This window comes from Dysidea avara, chromosome 4 (genome assembly GCF_963678975.1).
Source record: "Dysidea avara chromosome 4, odDysAvar1.4, whole genome shotgun sequence".
Classification (NCBI taxonomy): Eukaryota; Metazoa; Porifera; class Demospongiae; order Dictyoceratida; family Dysideidae; genus Dysidea; species Dysidea avara.
The window spans coordinates 28,743,715-28,768,892 of record NC_089275.1 but is presented as its reverse complement, the minus strand read 5'-3'; the positions used below and the strand labels follow the sequence as shown (position 1 = coordinate 28,768,892).

Sequence of the window (25,178 nt, the reverse complement as noted above, 5' to 3'; positions counted from 1 at the left end):
TCTGCAAAAGCTATTACACCCTACTCCAACAATTTCCTCAGTTGCCCTTTCCCCAAAGTACTTGTGTATAGATATCTGTATGAATGTTATTTGTGTTTTGTGTTGTTATGTATATTTATGGCAATGGTGCAATGTTATGTGGTAGATATTTGCATGAGTGTTTGTTTGTTTGTTTGGTGTTGTTGCGTACACTTTATGGCTTTGTGGAAAATTTTATTGTGGTTAGAGCTAGGAAAAAGTAGGCAATAGAGCTAGGTGCGGTGGATGGGTGGTGTGTATAGCTAGGAAAACATTATACAGTAGTGTCTATTTTGTATGCACACATACTAAATACATGGTAAGTGGTGATTGCACCCTGGGGGTGTGCACTACTCGAATATGCCGAGTGCACACTGCCCCGGCATGTTTCCACACCAATCAACATGTTAAGAACATTAAACATCAACTTGTTTAATTCCTCAATGCCTACATGATTGTATAGTCCTGAAAGCAAATGTTTTATTTGAGTTTAATGTAAAGTCTACACCAGTAAACAGATATAATCACTCATTAATATAAAATTAACAGTAGGTTTGGATATACATGTGGAAATAGCCAACAAGTAGGGGAGTCATCCTATTATCATTACCTACAGTACACTATTGTATTTAGTCTCTAGTAGGAGTAATATAAACTCACCTTTTTTGCACATTGTCACATTACCACTCCAGCTCCCATCACTTTGACAGGTCCTATTGTCACTACCAGTTAGTTCATAATCAGTGTTACATGTGAAATTACAAGTGTCTTCATAGGAAGGAGCTCCATCATCTCCCAGTGAACAAGTGATTATTCCATTATTAGGATCAGTAAGTGATGGACAAGGAACTAAAGTATATAATACAGTAATCAACATAAATATACCACTTTGACACCTCAGATCAAAGGAAACCACAAGGCTATATTTCATGTATTGCCCTGTGGTTGGGGCGATATCATGATATATCCCTGACCACAACAGCCTTTGATGCTGAGGCAGTAGTACCAAAGCATCAGATCCCATTGATTATTATATAGGGCTGCTTAATTTTTTGCATTGTGGGTTTGAGTTTAGCATGTTGTTTTAACATTCTCTTGAAGGAAAAACAATTGAGTGAGCCAGCAATGCATAGTTCAGTTACTGGGCATCTCATATAATTGGTTTCTCAATGTACAGATCGTTTTTCTACATAGCACATTTCAACCATAATTACGACAAGATGGCCCTGACATTCTCAATCTATATTCCTCAGTACTTATTTTAGCACATTGGGTTGAGTGTGCCATGTATCTTTCAGTATCTACCGCTGCTACCCTTAAGACAGCAGGGTATCACTACAACCAGCAAAACTCACAATCATTTATTTTTGTACCAAAAATTTAAATCTACAATAGATGTTTACAATCCTCTGTATAAAAATAATGTGCTGAACTTCCTTCACTTATTAGGTGAGCATACCTGAGTGGTGTACATTACTATACCTTGGCCACAAAGGATTTGCCTGATATATATGCCAAAGGCCAAGGGTCACAACTATTCATATCAATTAGAAAGGCAATAAAAATAAGCATAAGTTAAACAAATATTTCAAAAAATTTGGAATTTATAACTAGAGTAGGGACCATAGCACATCGATAAAAGGTACTGAAACAAGCCGGAGTAGTGCACGATATTAAATCACACTAAAACAATAAGAAGTGTTATATCCCTACAGTGCTCCAAGATACCATAATGGAAATGCACAGTAGGGATACAACACTTCTTATCGTTTTACTGTGATTTAACATCGTGCACTACTCCAGCTTGTTTCAGTACTTTTTATCGATGTGCTATGGTACCTACTCTGGTTACAAATTCCAAATTTTTTGAAATACTTTTTTTTGTAAATAATATTAATGGTGACGCATACTGCATTTTAAATAGCGGAGCGCGCCCCAGTTATATCGTCTAAAAAGTGAAGTATCCATTATGTTTCGTTGTCAGCTATGTTCAACCCATTACACAGCAGTATGAATCACGAAAAGCATCTCTGCAACCCACGCATACCGAAATGAAGGGTTGGTGCCACGTGCCCCAGATATATAAATTATAGTCTGAAAAGTGAAGTATCCATTACGCTACGTTGTTGGCTATGTTCAACCCGTTACACAGCAGTACGAATCAAAAAATGTTTTAAAAACACCTCTGCAATTGAAGTAGCCACTATGAAAAATACGGAAGATTTTCGTTACGAAGGGAAGCCATCACGTGCTACCACCAAATCGACACTTCGCTGTCAACAAAGATTGATGGGACACAAAGGAGGACACTGGTAAGTCCATGAAGAATGCATTGTACGTACTGCGGTATGCCAAAAGGCACATGTTGGGCTGAAGTGATGTCAAACAGTGAAAAAATCCACTCAGTAGCCTTAGCCGTTATCGAGTTACGCTTGTCTGAAGGCATCAGTCAGGCAGTCAGTAGAAAATTCCGTTGAATAATAATTCTTTAAAATTCCTTAGCAACTTGTTGAAAGCATTTCTGGTCGATCTGAAAGCATTTTTGGGCTTAGTTTTAACTAGCCAATACTGCCTCATTGTTGTCTGGGAAAATTGAGGCTGTTTTTGGGTGATGTTATTTTGTGGGCCATGCCTACTCCTTTGTGGTCCCTACTATACACTACTATTGTAGTGTATGATTATTCATTGCAATGTTCAGTTATGGAGCAATAATGGAATATTAAAATATGGGCATAGCAGGCTGAAAATTTGAGCTCTGTGATAAGTAGAACTACGCATTACAGTATGATAGTAATGTGCATTATGGATCATGAATTTGGGTCTTTTCTGGAAAAATATTGTCATAAACCAGCCTGACAATACTTTCATGGCACCTTGGCAGTATTGGTAGGTATACTCAACTGAGTCCAGAGGTGCCTTCAGTATGACCCGTAACATTTCAAATAGGTTGCTATGGAATTTTAAAAATATATTCAGTGGAATGTTTCTACTAACTGCCTGACTGACTGACTGACTAACTGACTGACTGACTGACTGACTGACTGACTGACTGACTGACTGACTGACTGACTGACTGACTGACTGACTGACTGACTGACCGACTGACTTATGCAAGCATAACTCAATAACGGTGCAAGGTTTTTCACTGTTCGATGTTGCTTCAGCCTTACAGGTGCCTTTTTGCATGCCACACACATGCTTCATGGACTTAACTGTGTCCTCCTTTGTGTCCCATTTGTCTTTGCTGACAGTGCAAGGTGTCAATTCATGATAGTGCCACATGATGGCTTCCCTACATTTGTAATGGAAATTGTCAGAGTTTACCATCATGCACTGTGAAAAAAGAGGAATATAAGATGGTATATCTAATGGCTTAAACTATACAAATAATCTCAGTATAGTCTTGCATTATACTAACTATCTTATACCTTAGTAAAAACCCCATCTTATATTATGGGAAACAGATTATACTTTAGTTTAATACACATTCTTTGTATGGCTTTGTTTACTTAACTAAATGTGATAACTTTTTAGCTTCACCATCATATCATCGTCTCATTTTTAGCTTCACCATCTCATGTGACTTAAGATTTTTTTTTGTACCAAACAAAGTCATGATGATTTTACAATAAGTAGCTACACTTCTGTTAATCACTATAGCTAGCTAACTAGCTAGCTTCAGTTTGTTGTGATAATTTCATACACACACATTTTCATACAGTCAGTAAAACATATAATACCAGAAAAAATATTTATTCAATCAAAGAGTCATACAAATCTAGATTTTCTTGCTCAGTTAGCACATCTGCAAAAGTTCGTAGTAATGCTTGTTTTAAAATTGAGGGGTCAGTGGTGTGTGCATGCGTATTAGATGCAATTAAGTCGCCATCTTTGTCGCTATTGTTGTATCAGAGGTTGTAAATGTGAGTGATATGACGGTGTATCTCGCGGAAAGAGTGTGCGCGATCGGCGCCATCGTCCAATGAGCCACGATGGTAGTTATGGACCACAACTGTACATCCCCTCGTACATCCCTGTTGGCTGTAGTGGTGAAGTGGCGCGGCCAAGTGAACAATTCCTTCGATGGAAGCAATCAAAAACAGCTCTAGATGAGTAAGTATTAGACTAAAATGATAGCTTGTACGATAGGTTTAGCCGTATTAAATTGTTTATTGTGTATTGTATGACAATGACCTGCAAATGATTCAACTTTGGTGTTCAGTGCTGTGTACGTATTACATGTTCTATATCCTGTTATCTCAGCTTATGGCGGATGACGAGTGGACACAGTTCATCAGCCATCAACAGTAAGAGTATGCATGATCTGCTGTTATGATTTTGTATATTATCTCTTCAGAGGTACAATTTCTTGTCGAACCTCTTAGTTCTACAGGCTGTCAGTGTACAACATCTGCAGTGTTAGTTTCCTTCAATGGCAGCTGCTTCCTTTAAAGAATCTGGTAGCGACCATATGTGGACAGTTTTGTTCTTTTTTCATGGAGTTGTCCAACGTCATCTTCTGATTACTTACAGCTGTAAGTGCATTAAGCCTGATTGTGTTTTTATTCATTTTCTTTTCAATAGGGTAGGAATTACAGACTTGGTCTCAGTTCTAGGAGATTCTTCTTATTGCTAACATCTGTAAGTAAGTACACTGAGAGTGTCCAGTATACAATTTATATTTACCTTCGTTTAGGTTTGTGGAAACTGGTCTCATTTCTTCTGGGAACCGGTCTCATTTCTTCTGGGAACCGGTCTCATTTCTTCATGCTTTTCACTACTTTTTATCAACAGCTGATGGCTGCTACCTTGTCTGGCACTGTAAATGAGTTGAGTGCTTTCAAGAACCTGTTCCGTCTTGTTTGTCCTTATTTCACTGACCATGCTCGTATTGCTAACAAAAGTAAGTTCACTGAGAGTATGCAAATTATATTATATTTAGTCTTGTTTCAGTTGTACTTTAGTGATTACAAGATTCTTGGTCTTGGTTATCAGTGTATCAGATGCTTCTTGTGAGCTTACGTAACACGTCAGCCTAACAAAGTCACATACTAAGTGGCTGTTTTATGTCTGGTTAGACTCACTGATAACACCTGTAAGTACACCAAATAATCCAGAATATGAATTATGTTTGCCTCCACTTAGGGTTGTGAGACCTGGTCTTATCAGACTTGACTTAGTTGTACATGGATTGTCGGTCTCAGACTCGGTTTCAGTTTTAAAAGATTGTTATAAACTGTAAGTACAATGATTGTTCAGTATACGCATTATATTTACCATCTTTAATAGAGTTGTGGGACCTAGCCGCCGTTCTACATGGTAATACTAGGTTTCCAGACAAGGTCTCAGTTTTATGGGATTCTTATTGTTACAGACTGTAAGTCCAACGATTGTCCAGAATACACATTATATTTACCGTCTTTTTATTAGAGCTGTGGGACAGTTCTACCAGACAACTAACAGATTGTCACAGAGTTCTACATAGTGATGATAATACAGGTAATTTGTAATGGAACTTGTGAATTGTATTTACTGTCTTACCTGCTGCAGTTGGATAAAGACTGATAAATGACGAAATTGATTTGATACTGTTATGGCCAAGGAGACATTGATTTACTAGCTGTACCTATTGTGGTTTTAACATATTTACAGAATTAAATTCATTACAAATATAATTATAGAAATTATTTAATTAAGGTTATGGAAGTAAAAAAGTACAGTAGTATAGTAGCCAATATATGGTTAAAATAGGCTTAGTATAGTCTGATAATACACTGCACTATACTAGTGATTTAATCTCTAATATATGACTGTCTTAAATGTATTCAATAAGCTTGTTATAGTAAAGTCCTAATCTATTAATATACGCTGTACTATTTCATTCCAATACTAACATAATAAGACTGTTATAGACCTTATTATTCTGAGCTTTTTTCACAGTGATGACTTGATTGATTGCAGAGGTACTTCTCAGTATTCATTGTTGGTAACACTGTGTAACGGGCTGATCATAGCTGAAAATGAAGCATAATGGCCATTTCATTGTTTCAGTAATGGATAGTTGGGGTACACATTCAAAAAAAAAAAAAAGACCTGGCACCTTTCTTTCTTCTAATACAGTATGCATGGGTTCACCAGTCATAATAATATTACAAAAACTAAACAAGAAAGCACATATAAAAATTAGGAATTTTAAGCTTGATTAGGTATCAAAGAAAAATATAGTGAAACAAGGGAGATTACCTTCACCTGAGATTTAGAGTACTTATTCAAATTCTGGACACTACATAACAGTGGACTACATCTAATTCAGGACACTACTACTCATGCACCATAGCTGTGTTCCTATTTATTCGCAGTGGGGGTAGTGTGGTCTCAGGAGGTGATGTACAGTAGTCTAGCTGATCACAATCGCACATGTTGAAGCATAATTTGATGTGGACAAGCATAACTCACTGTATGGATTTCAGTGCATACTGGGGATTAACTGAAGGCAGTGTCTCATAGCGATTATCTATGGTCAGCTTTACTCAAGTTAGTGCCATAAAAGTGATTTAGCTAGCCACACCACCCTAGCACTAATGTGATGATCACGTTAACTAGTTACACACTATAAGCCTGATTTTTCACTGCAATAATTTTTTTGTACCAATTAGCTATGTATGTTGTGTGAGAGATTCTAATTATAAAATGTGTTATTTCTAAAGTCAACTTGAAATGCCATAAACAAATAGGAACTTGCGCATTGTTGGCCTAGTATAATGTGGGTTAACTAACGATTGACACCTTGGTGACTGTGATAGAAGGTTGATTACTGTCTGCTAACCATACGGTATTCTGCAATATCCAGGAGCAGTGATGAATAATATTATGTATTCTAATTGCAAGTCAATCTGTGCACATTGTGCCACATAGTCAGCTACTGAAAAGTGCGGCTCTCAGCTACACAGTGTATATATGTACTTTTACAATTCTAATACAAGAACAAGTAATGTAAGTACTTCATAGTGAAGTTTCTTGTGCAGCTAGCAGCTGGGTCCTGGGTGATACAACGATGCCCATGTGATGGTGTCTGCAGAATCACCAGTTACTCTACTAGTGGACATTAATCCCATGGGTATAGACTGTTCACTAGTATATCTTCAGGTGTAGGTACCTCCCTTGTTTCACTACTTTTATTTGTTTCATCAAGCTTAAAATTCTTAATCATTTTTTACTTGTACTTGTTTATATACAATAAATTCACGCAGTATAGGAATATTAAGTTACCATGTTTCACAAATTAATTTGTACTCTAGTTAATAGGTAGCTGAAGAATTAATTATTGTGTCATGCTATAAATACATACTTGCTTGTCACAATGTATGTCACAAAAAGAGAATGAATAAAACAGTCAACAACTCTTAATAGCAGACTGCTCTATTAAAGTAAAGAACAACTTTTAAAGAACAGTTAACAGAGAAGTAATAACATGCTTTTGATAAATATCTAAAATGACTCAAAAAGTCTTTTAGCATGCTTTAATGTGACAGGTCAAACAACTGCAAAACAGGATCTAACTGGAGAAGACAAATCAGTTTTAATCTTGTAGAATAGACTTGTGATAAGATAGTAGTGTGAATAGTTTACTCCAATTGATTGAAACACTTTTTAAAAGAATAGTGAGACAGTAGTTTTGATGCCAGGCTGAGGCTACAGCTGATACTTAGGGTTGGCAAAGTATACTATAACAATACTATATATAACTACAGTAGAAAATAAATAAGGTGCACTAGTATACAGTAGCTTCAGGTGTATATAAGTGCCTTCACATGTTTCATTACTTTTTATTAATATAAGCCCTATTCTTATTCAAAATTCTTTAATTGTTCCTTTTGCTTGTGTAGCAAGAGATAGTATTAACTGTTTTGAAATATCTCTAGTTTGGTAAAGCAGTGGTGTCATGTGTCACCAAACATCTTCTGATCTCAAAGAAGAGCTTAACCATACCTCAGTATTGATATAATGTATATTGATGTGTGAATTGATGTTGATAATTTATGGTTCTTAGAGCGATTTTTTCAATACCCAACACTTTGTGCAGCTTTCTTAGCTAAGAAACAATGCTATAATATTTATACTTTTCATGGGTAATAACTATACCAACTTCCTGGTGCTATGTTTGGATATGTAATCACAAATGGCAGCAAGTCATAAGGCTGTGTATATAATCATACATGACCAATCTCCTCTGCTCTAACCATTTGACAGAGCACATGAATGCAGGCTGGCAGGCTGACCACAAATTGAGGCTACCTAGGTCCAGTCATGGATTTTTTCTCCTTTCTCCAACTTTTCAAACACACCTTCTGTAGCTAAAGTCTTTGAGCAGGCTGTAGGACCAGGTGTCCTACATACCTTCAGCACTTGTGCTGTAAAGCATTAATTATACAACCAAGTACTAAGAATAATACGAAACGCGGTTAAAATTACGTCATAAATAAATAAATAATTAAATAAATAAATAATTAATGTTTGAGAAAACTACGAAGCCTAGAGACATGAACTAACCGGGGATAGATTCGCCTGTGAATGAAGGCACAAACGTATAATCATCGCTCCTGTTTGTGCTGATGACTTGACCATACGTGTAATTCTATATAACGCCCAGTACCACACCCTTGCTTAATTACTTACATATTGCGCGAAGAAGATTAGTGATGCCCGTGCAGGAGAGCCAGAAGCCACTTGTGTAAACAAGAAGATTACAAGTAAGTTTTTATGTTTGTAACATCTCAAGTCTCCATGCCAGCTGCCAGTGGATTCATTCACGTAAATAAACAATACAAGAAAACATTAAACTGACATATGCCACGCTCTTTACAATAAGCTTACAGTTACATATAAAATACAAGTAAACAATTTTGTCTTGTGCAGCTGGCATGGCGAACTTTCTTTGTGTTGGTGTCAGGCAATTCAATACGTGCTTAATCTTTTTTGCCTTCACCTGGCGTAGCTACTAGGCTCTAGTGGCTTGGCTATCTTCCTTTATCTGGTTCATCTGGCTTGCATACGTCTACAGCATTGTGTAGCTATCTCCTGAAAGTTGTGTATGCATAACTATAGTGTGTCACCCATCACTGTGCCATTGCTACATCACTGATGAACCTTACTTAGCTCTAGTTGATGTTGATATGCATTGCTGTATATTGGCTATATCTGCATAGTGATGTTGCCTATAATGTATTGCTGCAAACAATACTGCAATAATGTATAGTTCTCTCCTGTATGTTTTGTATACATATACTTTGTACACATCACTGTGCCATTACCACACCAATGATGTACTGGCACTTAGCTACTGGTGGCCTTTAGTTACGATGCCACTATTGTGTTATATCTGTCACTACTGTGACATAATGAGTTGATTTGGAGATAATGCATTCACCACCTAATAGCCTCACCGGGGGGGCTGTCACGTTGGTGTATGTACTTGGTTGTATGTGACGCGGTCCTAGTAATAATAATAATAATAAAAAGTGGCGCGCGCGGTGATGTCTGGCTTAATGGGAGAGGGTTCTGTCGGGTCATTACCGGACGGTGCCAACACTACGCTGTCTACTGTTCAATCAACTTCTTCCCAGGGAGGTGTAACTGATGAGCTAGCGAGCTCAGGTAGTCAGCCACGGAGACCCAGACGCCACCAGGGTGTGCGTTATCAGGAACGCCGCTTTCAATGGTCATTTGAAATCAATTGCGATCTTTATTCAGTGTATCAGAAGGTTAAGAGTGAAGGTCGAGGCTACATGAATCGACTCCTAAAGTATTGGCTAGAATGCTACCCGAATTTGTCATTTTCTCGACAACATTTACGTGATCAGGCAAACAGACTTGCCAAGAATAGCGCTTTTTGTGCAGAGTATTCTATGAATGTTGGGACTGATGATGTTGCAGTGACTTTAACTGCTGATTCTACGAATTCTTCAACAAAATTAATGATACAGCAATTAATACTGAAAGAGTGGAGGAAACTGCTCAGGATATAAATCTAGATACGTTTCATGAACTGGCTGCTGCCTCATCATTTCATCCAGCCTCTGATCGAGAGCAACAGCAATTTACTGATCCTCTAGCTGTTAGATTTCAAGAAGTACTGCCAAAGATTTTGTCAACTAGCCTCATATCAAGGAGAATTCTCCCTAGACCAAACTGTGTCATCCAACCAGAAAGGTTGCAGCTTTTAGATGATTGTATTTCCAACTCTGTTACAGATTCTTCAGATTTGTGGATTCTAAATTGTTCTGTGTACACAGCCGCATATGTATTATTGGAATCAATGGATAAATTAAAGTGTGGACCGTACCAGTTTGATAAACAGCAGAAACCTCTGAAAGATGAAGTGTCATTGGTGAGATCTGACTTGGCACGTGTAAGTAATGAACTGTTCCGAATGCGTACTAATCTGAGGAGTCGCACTAAAAAAGAAGACACAATAAAGAGGTATTTACAGGATAAATACCGTGTATCTGTATGGAACACTAGAAATCTAAAAGCACTTCATGAATCTTTAATTCAAATGTTAAAGGTGGCTACAACACGCTCAAATTATAACAAATCTAGGGCTTCAGCAAGAAAGCCTAATTCACAGTTTGTTTCAAAGGTCTGTTTATAGAGACTTCCAAAAATCACACACTCCTCAAAATATTCCTGATGCTGATGCTACAGAACAGTTTTGGAAATTATTGTACTCAGGAGGACAATTTGATTCTGATTGTTTATCGTTGAACGTGCTACGAGATTTTGCTTCAGGGTGTGATTTTGACTCAGACTCCATACAATGGGAAAAGTTTACAACTGCTGAAGTACAAACTGTAGTGAAAAAGCTTCCTTCATGGAGAGCTCCAGGACCTGACAAGATTCATACATTTTGGTATAAGAAGTTTTATTCTACTCATTCTGTTTTGGCCATTGCTTTTAACAACCTCAAGGCAATTGGAGAAAATGATGTTTGGCTATGCACAGGCAGGACAGTGTTGTTGTATAAGAAAGGAGATTCTCTAAATCCTGGTAATTATCGTCCGATTACATGTCTTAACAACTTATACAAAATACTAACATCTTGTTTATTGAAGCGTTTTAATCTCCATGTAGAGAGGTATGGTTTGTATGATCCCCAGCAGCGAGGAGTCCGCAGAAACCAACGTGGTTGTCATGAGAATCTACTAATTGATAGAATGATTATGGATGAAGTACACTTATACAAAAGGAATTTATCATACTGTTGGATAGACTACCGTAAGGCATTTGACTCCATTTCTCATGGATACATGTTAGAGGTTGTATCTATTTTGCACTTTGCTATGCCTTTTCAATCATTTCTTGCCAGCTTTGTTCAGAACTGGCGCACTCAACTAGAACTGGGATTTGGTGTTAACCAGACATGCATACCAATTGAGATAAGAAAGGGAATTTACCAGGGTGATTCCCTCAGTCCTGCTTTGTTTTGTTTGTGTCTATTCCCTATTGGTCTTGCATTGAAGAGATTTCAAGGGTATTCCCCTGGGAAGCCACGCTGTAGAGATTCTCAGTGTGCTATCACTCATTTATACTACATTGATGATTTAAAAATGTACTCTTCTTCTAGAAAGGAACTGGAAAGGATGATTACTGTTTTGTCTGATGTGAGCAGTGAAGCTGGGCTACAATTTTGTGTTGAAAAGAGCAACATTTTCTATCATTGAACGTGGAAAGATTGTGGATCCTAGTGATGGGACTGAGGTAAATGCTATTAATGGTATAGAACATATTGACCCAGATAAGCCTTACAAGTATCTGGGTGTACTTCAGACTTCTAGGCCACACACAGATGCTGTAGTCGACAAGGTGTCTAATGAGTGCTTAAAGAGGGCTAATATTGTGTGGTCATCTGACTTGAGTGGGTTTCACAAAATTAAAGCTTACAATACATGGGCTGTTCATGTTGTTAGCTACATAATGCCTGCTTTGAAGATTCCTGTTACCACAATCAGGGACTTAGATACTAAAGTTCGATCAGTGCTAACTACATGCAAGGCCCATCACCATAGGTCATCAGTGTCTAGATTGTATCTGCCACATTCTAAAGGTGGCAGGGGTTTGCTATCATTTGAGCATTTGAATGAGCGTTTACTAGTTGATCTTTGCTGCTATCTTACCCTCTCCACAGGCATTTATATCCAGTGTGTCACAAAACATGAGTTTGAGAGGAGTGGTTCAAATATTTTTCACTGGGCAACAGAAATTGTTGATGCTTATTGTAACTCAATTGTGTTTTCACCTCATGACCACACGGTCAAGTTTAATGGTGTGTGTTATGGAACCAGTCAGTTGCATAAGTTGCTTAAACTATTAAAGCAGTGTTTATCCTCTCAACAACATTTGCTCTTAGAAAAAGATTATCAGTCACATGTGTTTCATAGTGGCTTCCTCAAAAGGGCTTTAGGAACATTTGATATGGATCTCTCCTTTTTGTGGTTACATGATCGTAACATAACCAGTGACAATGAATCAATGATTTTAGCTCTTCAAGATGGTGTAGTAGCAACTAGATGGATGCAAAACCATATTTTTGGCCTTGATGTATGCGACAGCTGTCGCATTTGCAGACGAAGTGTGGAGAGTGTGGAGCATCTTTTAAGTAGCTGTACACCTCTTACCCCTACTATGTATTTGAGGCAGCATAATCAAGTGTTAAAGGTACTATATCACTACCTTGTTGGATCCCATACTAGGGATTATTGGCGTGACCCTAAGGCAGTCTATGAGAATAACTCAATTAAGCTCTATTGGGGTTCAAGTAGTTGGCTATTGTCCGAGTAACCGCCCAGATATTGTACTATGGAACAAACAAGATAACTCTGCTTACCTTATTGATGTAAGTATTCCAAGTGACAGCAACCTCCACTCAAAGTTTTGTGAAAAGATTGTAAAGTATAGTGACTTGGCCATGCTGATGAAACTTACTTACCATCTTGAGCGTGTTGTCATACTGCCAATAGTCATATCAATCACTGGCCTGATATCATCAGAATTAAAAGCTACCCTTCAGAGTGCAGTTGAAGATGCTGATATTATGAAGATCATTTCTAAATTACAGAAAGCGGCACTTTTGGGCTCGTGCAGGATCATGAGAAGTGTTCTACTAAGAGACTAACTAGCCTTCTACCCCTACAATTAACATTGATACTTGCTTAGTTAATTAATGTAACCGCATGTATCTTTAATGCTTTTTTCAGCGCTGTATATGTATGGTTTATTTAATTCAAAAAAAAAAAAAATAATTGTTTCAATCACCAATAAAATACTTCCAAGAAGATTAATTTTTACTTAATTTATATGCTAAGTAGATTTAACATTACCAGGGGTACCATTTTCATATTTGATAGTTTCCACTTACAGAAGGGGGCACCATTTTGCTTAATGCAGATCCCTACTATTTTATTGAAAAGTTATCTAGTTACTAAATTACTGTGATAAAACTGCTTCTGACAATAACTATACTTGATTAGTGAATAATAATACACACCTCTCGTACATATTATCACTTTATCACTCCAGCTCCCATCACTTTGACAGGTCCTATTGTCACTACCAGTTAGCTCATAACCAGTGTTACATGTGAAACTACAAGTGTCTTCATAGGAAGGAACTCTATCATCTCCCAGTGAACAAGTGATTATTCCATTATTGGGATCAGTAAGTGATGGACAGGGAACTCAAAAAAAAAAGTTTATTACTTAGTTATAGCATATCAATCATTGGCATAGCCAGAACTTAAACAGTGGATGAACACACCTATGCCTAGCTACAGGTTTCATCTCATGCCACTAACTAGCACAAATAGCAAAGCCCATTATTTACAAGTCTTACCATTTATTGGTATGAAAATGACATGGTAATGAAGTGAAAATTTAACTAGACACAGGCACATAGCTAAAGCATTGATCATTTTTGTCTCCTCTAGATCGTAAATACTGGAATAGCCAGTCTAAATGAGAAATTTATAGCATAAAAGGGGGTACCATGTACATATATCAGTCTTGGCAAAACTTTTGTTGGTACAGTATCAATCAAATATAAAACTAAGCAAACTCCCAGTGTACATTGTCATTTGATGACTATAACTTTTAAATGTGATCGGATTTTGGAAAATCAGTCTTAATGTCACATGTGAAATACATAGAAATCTATACTTTGCTGTGTCACCATTAAAGTACTTGTGGACCTGTTATTGGTACTGACTAATGATTCTAACTGATTGGTAGTTTGGAATGTCTCATTTTGATCATAAATATTTGAATTATAAAATGTGACATTGATGCTGATTTTCCAAAATCTGGTCACAAATGTAGATAAAGCTTATATCAGGACTTAAAACAAAGCTGCAGGATTCTTACAATTTGAAGGCTTGAAAACAGCCTAAAATTTATGCTAAAAATGTTAAAAATAATAAAGTTAATGTATACTGCAACTTTCCTCAAGATTTTTGAAAACTTATTCAATTTTTTTCAGCAGGGGGAATGGGGGTGGGGGGATGGCCCATTGCCTATGGCTGGGAAAACCAATTTAAACCATCTTACCTAACTTTGTTAAATTATACTCAATAACTAAACACACCTCTTGTACAAATTGTCGCATTACCACTCCTGGACCAGCTGCCATCACTTTGACAGGTCCTATTGTCACTACCAGTTAGCTCATAACCAGCGTTACATGTGAAACTACAAGTGTCTTTATAGGAAGGAACTCCATCATCTCCCAGTGAACAAGTGATTTCTCCATTATCAGGATCAGTAAGTGATGGACAGGGAACTAGTCAACATCATCATAGTGAATATGTAATAATATTCATACAGAGTGCATACAGTAAAGTGTGTACACCTACAACCATGCAACATGCAGATGAAACAGAATTACAATAAAGACATAATTGGATTTCATTGATGGATTTGAAGAGGACCAAAAAACAGACCAACTGGGAGCTCACAAAACCAATGGGTAAATTAGAAGACTAAAGCTTTCATATAAAGCTGCACTTTGCATGCATACTATGAAGCTGTTGGTCAAAGGAGATACACTCTATATAGCTAACACTCCAACAGTTGACTCTAATAGATCAACCACATACTCTAATAGGACATTTAACTGAAAATTTAGATGCATGGTCCTTAACCATTGCAATGTATAAGCTTGATATCTCACACCACCCCATTATTATGCTCAAATTATTCCCCAGACACTTCTGAGCCAGCATCACAAAGATGCATACTTATAGAGCATTCATAAACTACCTTCATTAAGTTTTTACACAGTTTTTGCTGCTTAACGTAGCTTTTTACCAGTGGTTCCACCATCAGTGCAAAGAATTTCTATCTTGTGATCTTGAGAAATATTCCTAGGAAAGTTGTGTTATAACAGTTTCTTGAACTTTGGTTCATAACATAAGTATATGTGGTGACTAAAGCAGCATTGACAGCTAGCTGGAGGGTCAGGGTGTAGCTAAGTTGGTTTGTATGAAACATACTTTGCTACAATCTAAAGGACTATTTTAAGTCTTCTGGGAAATCTTTATGATTAGAATTCCTCTGTTGGAACCTGAGGATTTTAATTGGCTTATGTATGTAAGTGTACTCTTTTGAAGTTTTTAAAAATGTTTCTGAGGCAGAATCTGCTTGATGGTGCATACAGTAGTAAACAAGCTACTGCACATACTCACCTCTTGTACAAATTGTCACATTACCACTCCAGCTCATATCACTTTGACAGGTCCTATTGTTACTACCAGTTAGCTCATAACCAGTGTTACATGTGAAACTACAAGTGTCTTCATAGGAAGGAACTCTATCATCTCCCAGTGAACAAGTGATTATTCCATTATTGGGATCAGTAAGTGATGGACAGGGAACTAGTTAGCAATAGCAAACACTTATTCAACTGATCATATTGTAACACAGTGATGTGTCGTATATAATTATAAGAAAGCCAACATGTATTATGTACAACAAAAATAAAATGAACAAATTTCACAAAGAATTACATACAGTAGTGCCTTTATGCAGAAGAAGTAATTTAAAAATGGATTTACATGGTAGGGTTGGAAATGAAAAATTAAACTTCTCCAATCAACCCTACCAAAGTCTATATCAAGACTGTAGGCTAATTCTCTTGCCATTTCTGTAGTGAACATTTAAAATTTTCACGGCTTTGAATAAAAATGGGTAGGTGACGCTGTCTAGTGTGCTTCAATATTTTCATGAATGGTACATTACATGGTGGTCAGTATACAGCAATTTTGAAAATGGATGCATATTTGGATTCTGCAAATTTCTAAATCATGGTGCAGATAATGTCAACAAAGAGTTTTTGCTAGTGCCTATGTCATCACAGTAGTGTGAACAGGAATATAAAAACAGTTTGAAGATGCACCTTGAGTTGATTACAATGAACTGTCACAATTTGTTGCTTATGGTACCACAACAGTATGGAAATCAGGCACGATTCGAATACAGATCAAACTCACACTACAGATATTGCAAAATAACCATTTTACAAGAAAGCATACCCATTTAATTCCTTGGTAAAGTCCATGTACAGTTTAGAAGAAGATAAAACTTGGAAGAGCAAAGCAAATCAATGATTGAAAATGAAATTTGCAATGCTTGAGAGGTCTTACTGCTAGCAAGTCTCTAACCATTTCAAGGCCTCTTAGTGGATTTTAAAGGTCTCATTATCTTACAAAGATCAAAGCATATTACGCATACCATTATCTAAAATTGGTTTTGTCAGACTGGGTAATTGATTTGTTATGAGGAGAACAGAATAAATAGATATATCACAGAAATTCACCTTACTAGTTTACTAAAATCTAATTAAACACCATTGAATAAATAATACACCTGTGTAACAGGCTTGTGATTGAGATACTCTAATCTCCATAATAAAACATTCAAACAAACATAAGCACTACAATATTTCAGATAAACACCAAGACCAAGTTGCAGCATTTTTTTCTACAGTGAATATTATTCAAATGAGTTCATTGTATCACTGTATTTTCAGGATTTAGCTTTCTCAGATGCCCCTAGGGGATACTCCATATGTATGGTGACAATAAGAGATGAAGCCACCAAACTTGAAAGGCAAATTTCAGGGTACATATCTTATAAACCCTGGCTGGCTATGGTACATTTACACCTTGATGTGGGAGCAGTGCCGCCAGTTTCTTTTTATAAAAACTTAAGTTAAATCAATTGTGAGAGTTTATTATTGTTCATGTGATGAAAGTCATTTTTCTGACTACAGCACTCAGACGGAAGTGGTAGCCATCCTATGAGTTGAAAATGTTTGTTTAACTAGTGTTACAGAATATTCACAAGCATTTCCCACAATTTTGAACATTGACCATGCCAACTTTTTAAATAACACAAGGTAACCACTCTACAGCAAAGCTTTGCCCCTCTACATGTTTAGTAAATGCTGTAAACAGTCTGTAAACATTGCAGCAGCTTAAAGTACTTGTAAATTCATTTACGTAAACATTTCCATGATACCCTTAGACTAGCTCATTCATGTTAAGAAACATAGTCATAAAGCTAGTTGCTGCTGACCCATAATTGAATACAACTTAGGCCACTTCAACTAAATCTTCTGTTTCTTGGACTGAAACTAGTTGAAAAGTGGGTCCGTAGGTAGGTATAAATAAAACTAGTGAATTTAAAAATTGTTAATTTAGAAATGGAAGTAGGGATCAAGCGATAAAAACTACTGAAACAAGTGATTTGAATGATGGCAACTATTACAACATAGCTTTGTTGGGAAATCCTTACTTTGGCATCTCACCACGTCACCATATATGTTCAATGCCAAAGTAGGGATTTCCCCACAAAGCTATGTTGTAATAGTTGCCATCATTCAAATCACTTGTTTCAGTAGTTTTTATCGCTTGATCCCTATGAGACGGATGCGGGAGTGTCTCCAAATACCGGTCGTCTCAGCTACCAGGTTCTCTTGCTGGAATGTTTGACGAAAGCCACTTGACTTCTATCACCATGCACCACGAGGCGGGAAAGATTCCATATAACGCACACACACAGAGCTCACGTGTACAACCGCAATTGAAAATACCTATAGCCTAACCTAGTACAATAAGATAAAACATAAACTTGCTATATTAGAGTCAGTCAGTCTTCATTCTCGACATCCTCTGGGCGGCGGCGTAGTATTTCAGTTCATTCACTTAACTGCCTCCTTGCTCTTAAGGCTGCTCCCCTGGGATGTCTGTGAGAGATCTGGTTATTCTGTTGTGCTGGCAGCTCAGGTTCTTGCTCAAGTGTTTCCACGTCTGTTGGAGAATGTGTCACTTCCAAGGGATATAGACATGCAATTGGACGATTAGTGCGTCCACTTGTCGTGCGTAATGTCACTGATCTGATAAATCCATCCTTCCCCTTCACAACTTCTTCAACCACTCCAAGTCTCCACTGGTTTCTAGGACAATCATCATGTATTTGCACCACATCGCCTGTCTTGACTGTTTGTTCTGTGGTGCCTGTTGTGCGGTGCACTTCTCGTAACGAAGTCAGATATTCCTTCTTCCATCGTGATTGAAAGTGCTGTAATAGCAGGCCTTGTCGGTCTATCTTACTTCTCAACTGGTCTGCAGAGTGGTAATCATGGTCAGATATCTCTTCATCTGTAACATTTGGATGTGGTAGAGGAACAATTCGACATCCACACAACAAATGAGAGGGTTTTAATGGTTCAAGGTCTCCAGTGGCAGATGAGAGGTGTGTTAGAGGTTGATCATTGAGCACTGCTTCGACTTCAACAATGGTGGTTTGGAGGACAGTGAGTGTGATAAAGGCACGGCCTAAGGTCTTCTTCAGAGACATCTTCACCATTCCAACCAGCCTCTCCCAAAAGCCCCCATACCAGGGAGCTCTTTTGGGAATGAATTTCCATGTTGTGCTCTTGTGCATAAGAGCAGACTTCAGTGTAGGTGACTGGAACAATTCATGTAACTCCTTTGCTGCTGATGTGTAAGTTGAAGCATTGTCTGATATGATCAGACGGGGCAATGACCTGCGGGCAGCAAACCTTTGGAAAGCTTGTAGAAAGGTTTCTTCTGTAAGGTCAGTTACAATTTCAAGGTGCACAGCCCGGGTACTAGCGCAGGTGAACAAGCACACATACACCTTATACTCACCGACCATTCCTTCCCTCTTCACGTACATCACTCCCGTAAAATCAACTCCAGTCACATTGAAGGGAGGGCCATCTTGTACTCTGGCCTGTGGCAGCGGTGGTGGATCAGGGATAGGAAATGGTTTTCCAGCAACTCTACGACAGATCACACACTTCTGAAGCAACCTCGCCACTACTCTCCGTGCTGCAGGAATCCAGAAACGTTGTCTCAGAGCAGTCACTGTAGTATCTGTGCCCCCATGTAGTTGAGTGGCATGAGTAGCATACACAATCAAGGCGGTTAGTCTGTGATTGGGGGGGAGAAGATAGGGGAACTTGGTATTGTGGTCAACTGGAGCATTATGTATCCTCCCACCACAACGGAGGAAATTGTCAGAGTCTAAAAACAACCTGAGCTGTCTGACAAGTGGGAGACGTCTACTGGATGTCCGTCCCCTGTGTAAAGAGTGGATTTCCTTCAGGTAAGTTGAATGTTGGCAGCTTTGGATCCACACATTCTGGGCATTACTTAGTTCACTGGCAGTGATTGGTCCTACAGGCTTGGATTCATGTGATTTGATACACTCAATAAATCGCAACACGTATGCAGTGATGTACAACAGTTTAGATAGAGTACCGTACCTCTCTATGTCAATGACGGCTGCCACAGTAGGGTGCTGATCGCCTTTGGTTGTTTCTTCAACTGGGTCCGGTGATTGCAACTCAGCATCTGTAACAGTAAGTTGAACATTTAGTATGTCAGTAGCACTCCATGTTGGCCTTAATTCTTCATGAACAATCCACTCTGGTCCATGTGTCCACATAGTTGAGGCTTGTAAAGCTGAGAACGAAATGCCTCTAGTTAACAAGTCCGCAGGATTGTCTGCAGATGGACAGTAACCCCACCATTGGACAGGGCAAGCTTTAGTGATTGCTGACACACGATTGGAAACAAACTGCTTCAGTTTCTTATCACTGTTGAGCCAATGAAGTACGATTTGGCTGTCACACCACATATGGACTGAGTTGATCCTGTGATGAATTGACGAACTGATCCAAGTAAACATCTGAGCTGCAGTAGTGGCACCCATCAGTTCTAGTCTAGGAAGTGTGAGTTGTTTCAGGGGGGCCACTCTGGATTTCGAGATCACAAATGATGTTTCACTGCCTTGACGAAAGTATGCCACTGCTCCATAAGCCTTAGTGCTTGCGTCACAGAATACGTGTAGTTCAATAGGAGCATCTGTACTTAATTCATCCTTAAAGTAACACCTAGGAAAGGAGATTGCGTGTAGTTGTCGGAGATCATCTAGAAGGGTCTGCCATTGTTGTTGGCTCTCTGCCGGGAGTGGACTGTCCCATGATAACTTGTTCTGCCATAGTTGTTGTTGCAGTAATTTGGCACTAATCATAACTGGGGACGCAAAACCCAATGGGTCAAAAATCATGGAGGATTGCTGCAACACTTTGCGCTTTGTGGCTGGAGAATTGTCAAGTGGTAAGGCCTTCTGAGAGAGTGACAAATTGTCATTGGCAGTGTCCCACACAAGTCCAAGTGTGTTTATCTGTTTGCCACTATCCATAACTTGATCCTTCTCTGCTGCAGTAGTCAATTGTGCACTGTTAGATGCCCAGCTTCTTAAATTAAAGTTGGCATCAGATAGTGCCTTTCTGGCCTCAGTGTAGTACACAATGGACTCTTCTTCAGTAGAACACCCTGACAGAATATTGTCCACATACAGATTCTGAAGAAGATCCTTGGATGTTGTCGAACTACAGTGTGTGAGATGGCAATGAAGGGCAGCATACAGCATAAATGGCGAGCTGGCCGATCCAAACAGGACAACTTTGAATGGGTATGTTTGAAGTGGGCTATTGGGATCATCAGGACAGCAGGGCCAGAGAAAACGAGTGTAGTCACGGTCCTTGGCGTGCAACTGAACATGTAGGAATGCCTTTTCAATGTCAGCGCTAATACCAAACTTGTGGCAATGGAATCGGATGAGGATAGCTGGTAGTTCTTGTAGAAAGGGAGGCCCAGTTTCTAGACAGTCATTGAGACTTGCCAAATGCTTGGCTTCACGGCTGCTGCAGTCATACACGATCCTGAGCGGTGTTGTTGCTGAATCCTTGTGCACACCGTGATGTGGTATGTAATGGCATGGCTTGGCTAATTCTGAGATTGGTACCTGCTCAATGAATCCACGTCTCAGTTGTTCCTCTATTATGCTGTGGTAAACTTTAAGCATGCCAGTAGTGTTGCTTAGTTTACGAGTAAGGGACCTCACACGTCGTTCACAAGTGGACTTGTTTGTAGGTAGCACGGGGTGGCTGGATTTCCATGGAAAGCTCACAATGTATGTACCATCACTCTGCCAACTTACTGAGTTGTGAAGGTACTCCTGTAGGAAGTCAGATGATTCCTTACTCAGCCCAAAGTGTGTGCTTTCTACTGGGGTGATACTACTTGAGTCGAACAGTGATGCTGAACTAAGATGAAATACACTGGATGCTATAGAGCTGGTGTAGTTGTATAGTGGTCCTGAAAGTAAGTACCCAATCTTAGTCTGAACAGCAGTAGGACCTGGTCCTCGAACTATGGCTTCCTGCACAATGGACCAGTAAGCATCGGCTCCTATAAGCATTGAGATGTTGATTACATCACTGTCTGAGATTGCATGGTTAAGGTGTAGCCCCTTCAAATATGGCAGTTGCTTAATATAGGAAAAGGGAAGGTTACGGAGTGGCTGAGCGATTCTCGAAGTGACAAGAACATTGATAGGAATCTGAATGCCTTCTGTAGTTTCTAGGCAGATTGTGGCAACAGGAAGAGTCTGGTTGGAAACCTCTGATGCTCCAAATGCAGCAATTGCAACTGATTCTCTTCTTTGAACATTAAGGTGCAGAGAGTTGGCGAGAGTTTGTGTGATAAATGAGTGTTGTGCTCCCTCGTCTAGTAATATGTTTGCTTGTGCAGAAAAGTTGTTAGCTCTCACTGTAGCAACAGCTGTCTTCAGAAAGCATACCTTAGTTGGCTGAGGATGTGATATCGTGGAATTTATCAAATTCTGTGCAGTTTGAGTGGGGGGAGTAGATTGCTGTTCTGAAGTTGGTCTCTGTGTGTTAGGAGGATTCTGTTGGTGATGTGTCCCTCGACACAAGCTGGTATGATGTCGCTCCTTGCAGTGTTTGCAGCGGCCCTTCGACTGACATTGACCAACTCTGTGGTGACCAAGGCAATTAAAACAAAGCTTATCACGCTTGACAATGTCCATGCGTTTAGACTGGTCTGGGATAGTGTCACACTGTGTAGCTGGGTGTGGTCCCTTGCAAAATACACACTTAAGCTTCCTAGGTTCAGGTTTGCTCATGGCCCCTGTGTGAAATGAAGCTGTGGAGTGGTGTTCATCCGACTGAGATGGAGAAACTAGGGCACCAGCTTCAAGGACTCTTATCTCTGTGGCAATTGATTTCCTTAGCTTGTCAAGGGTCCACTCTAGGCTGCTGTGCTCTCTGGTCAGGTTTTTTCTCACATCAGCAGGAAGTCTCCCTAGTACCATAGGAACTAACAGGGCCCCATAACTCGTTGTTGATTGACCCTAGGCTGACAGACCACGAACATGATTTTCAATGGCATCATGGAAGGCCCTCAAACCAGTTATGTTGTTGCTAGCACGTGGCAAGTTCATCAGTGAATGCATATGGGCATTAATGATTCTCTGTTGATCACCAAACCTGTCCTTCAACAGATCTAAGGATTGTTGGTAATTAACACTGGTCAAGGGAAATCCAGCAATTGCCCTTGCAGCTTCACCTTCAAGGTGTGCCCTCAGATAGTTCAGTTTCTGAACATTAGTCAACACATTGTTAGAGTGCACAGCAGAATCAAAGGAGTCCCAAAATGTCTGCCACTTCAATGGGTCACCTCCAAATGTGGGTAATGTTAGCTTGGGGAGGCGGTTGACATTCTGGGACATACCAGCAAAGGTGTTAACATACCCCTGAGCCTGAGTGAGATTTGCTCCTTCGTTGGATTCAGTTCGCTGCTGTTGTTGAGGGGTGTCAGTCACAGATGCATCTTCATTTGATGGTTGAACAATGGCTGAATGACTTGCTGATTGATCACTAACTGTATGGCTTGATGGCTGATCACTGACAGTGTGATTTGATGGCTGATCACTGACGGTGTGATTGGATGGTCGGTCACTAACCGAATGACTTAACAATTGATCACTGATTGAGTTACTGGATGGTTGGATCATGACACTCTGCGGTTGAAAGGGTAGAGCTTGAATATTGAGTGGCTTTGGTCTGGCCAACACTGCTTTGACTAATGTAATTTTCTCAGTCACATTGAACATTATTTCCTCGGAGTCCAAAATTTCTGATTCAAGTGCTTCTGGATCCTCAATTGTAGCAACAATTTTGTGTCAAGTTCCGCAATGGTACATTTCTTGGCTTCGAGTTGCTCTAACGATGTCTGAAGGGTGGAAGTGTTTCTCTCATCAGGAGCATCGTTGCTCTCCAGAATGGCGTCAATCTTCCCAAAAACTCGAGTGAGGTGAGCGCGATGAGCCCTTCGTGACGCTCGGAGGTGTGAAACTTCCGTCGTCATAATTTGCTTTCGGTAACTGAAATAAAACCAACAAGAACAGAATCAAGATAATGAGTCGCTTGCCTTACTGGGTACCGTTCTCCTTTGCCACGGTACCACGACTTTTAAGCGGCGGGTTAGAAAGTGTAAAGCTAACGACTCGCGACTGCGTCACAGCACCAATGAGACAGATGCGGGAGTGTCTCCAAATACCGGTCGTCTCAGCTACCAGGTTCTCTTGCTGGAATGTTTGACGAAAACCACTTGACTTCTATCACCATGCACCACGAGGCGGGAAAGATTCCATATAACGCACACACACAGAGCTCACATGTACAACCGCAATTGAAAATACCTATAGCCTAACCTAGTACAATAAGATAAAACATAAACTTGCTATATTAGAGTCAGTCAGTCTTCATTCTCGACACCCTACTTCCATTCCTAAATTAACAATTTTTAAATTCACTAGTTTGTTAACTTCTTTTGGTATAGGTATATAGCTATTATTGATCTTTGGCACTGACTGCTCTATTAGAGTATCTCGATCTTGCTGCTTGCTTTATGCAAGCTGCTCAATTACTAAATTGAAAGGCATGCAGGGTTTCTATCTTCTGTTTTCTACAATTAGTTACAGCTGGACCATTAATAATGGGCGTGGTCCAGTGATCGTTAAGTACAAGTGCGCGCTCTGATTGATAAGGGCGTAGCAGTGTGTTCTTACTTCACTAGGCTGTTTGATCGCTTTGCAAGTGTTGCTATACAGGCATCTACTTGCCCTTACAGTACGGAATCTGTTATTAGTTTTGTGGCGTCCGAATACGGCTGCTCTAAGGAAAGTGTCGATACGAATTATTAACGCCTCCGTGACTGGAAAAGAAGAAGACGATCCGTAATTGAAGATAAAAGGAAAGGCAAAGCGCAGAAGGCAGACACTCATCGAAACCTGAAAAGGCACATCCCAGCAGTGAGTTAAATATTGTGGCAAAGAATGGTGATCCTTCGCTGCTTCGTTTGGCCTGTAGCCTTGCGAATGTGGTCAGGCAGGCAGGCAGGCTGACAGGCAGACGAAAATTTCTGTTTTAGCGATTTTTTAGAAATAAAATTCCAGCACTTTTCTAGTCGTTTCCTGATATATCACGCTAGAAATAAAGTTAGAAACTTGAAGACTCTTTAGTAAAAGGTTTATTTGCTGTGTGAGATATTTCTAGGATGATTTTTGAGGGATCGAAATTTGAGGCGCGCGCCAAATCCACCCCGATCCCTACTTAAACAGTACTATCGTACTGTTTGATAATAATACAGTGGAACCTCAGTTATCCGAACCCCTTGAGACCAGGGGTGGTCCATAAGTCTGAAAAGTCCG

General features: G+C 39.3%; 1 protein-coding gene and 1 long non-coding RNA gene across 8 annotated transcripts in view; one reads left to right on the top strand and one right to left on the bottom strand.

Moving 5' to 3' along the window:
- LOC136254619 (uncharacterized) overlaps positions 1-25,178 on the bottom strand; it is a 281,340-nt gene that overhangs the window by 103,421 nt on the left and 152,741 nt on the right. The window contains exons 13-15 of the mRNA XM_066047363.1: positions 15,752-15,940; positions 14,653-14,847; positions 679-867 (exon numbers count right to left, since the gene is read on the bottom strand). Coding sequence (XP_065903435.1) covers positions 679-867; positions 14,653-14,847; positions 15,752-15,940 — 573 coding nt within the window. The remainder of the gene's footprint in view (positions 1-678; positions 868-14,652; positions 14,848-15,751; positions 15,941-25,178) is intronic.
- Positions 3,649-5,678, top strand: LOC136253146 (uncharacterized). 7 transcript variants are annotated; one of them, XR_010699975.1, is made up of 10 exons: positions 3,654-4,131; positions 4,282-4,325; positions 4,376-4,553; positions 4,603-4,663; positions 4,715-4,921; positions 4,972-5,113; positions 5,164-5,256; positions 5,308-5,395; positions 5,449-5,517; positions 5,569-5,678. It is a non-coding gene; the product is annotated as an uncharacterized lncRNA (long non-coding RNA). The 7 variants fall into 7 exon arrangements; XR_010699977.1 differs by having other exon boundaries at positions 3,649-4,131; positions 4,961-5,256; XR_010699978.1 differs by having other exon boundaries at positions 3,652-4,131; positions 4,972-5,256; positions 5,579-5,636.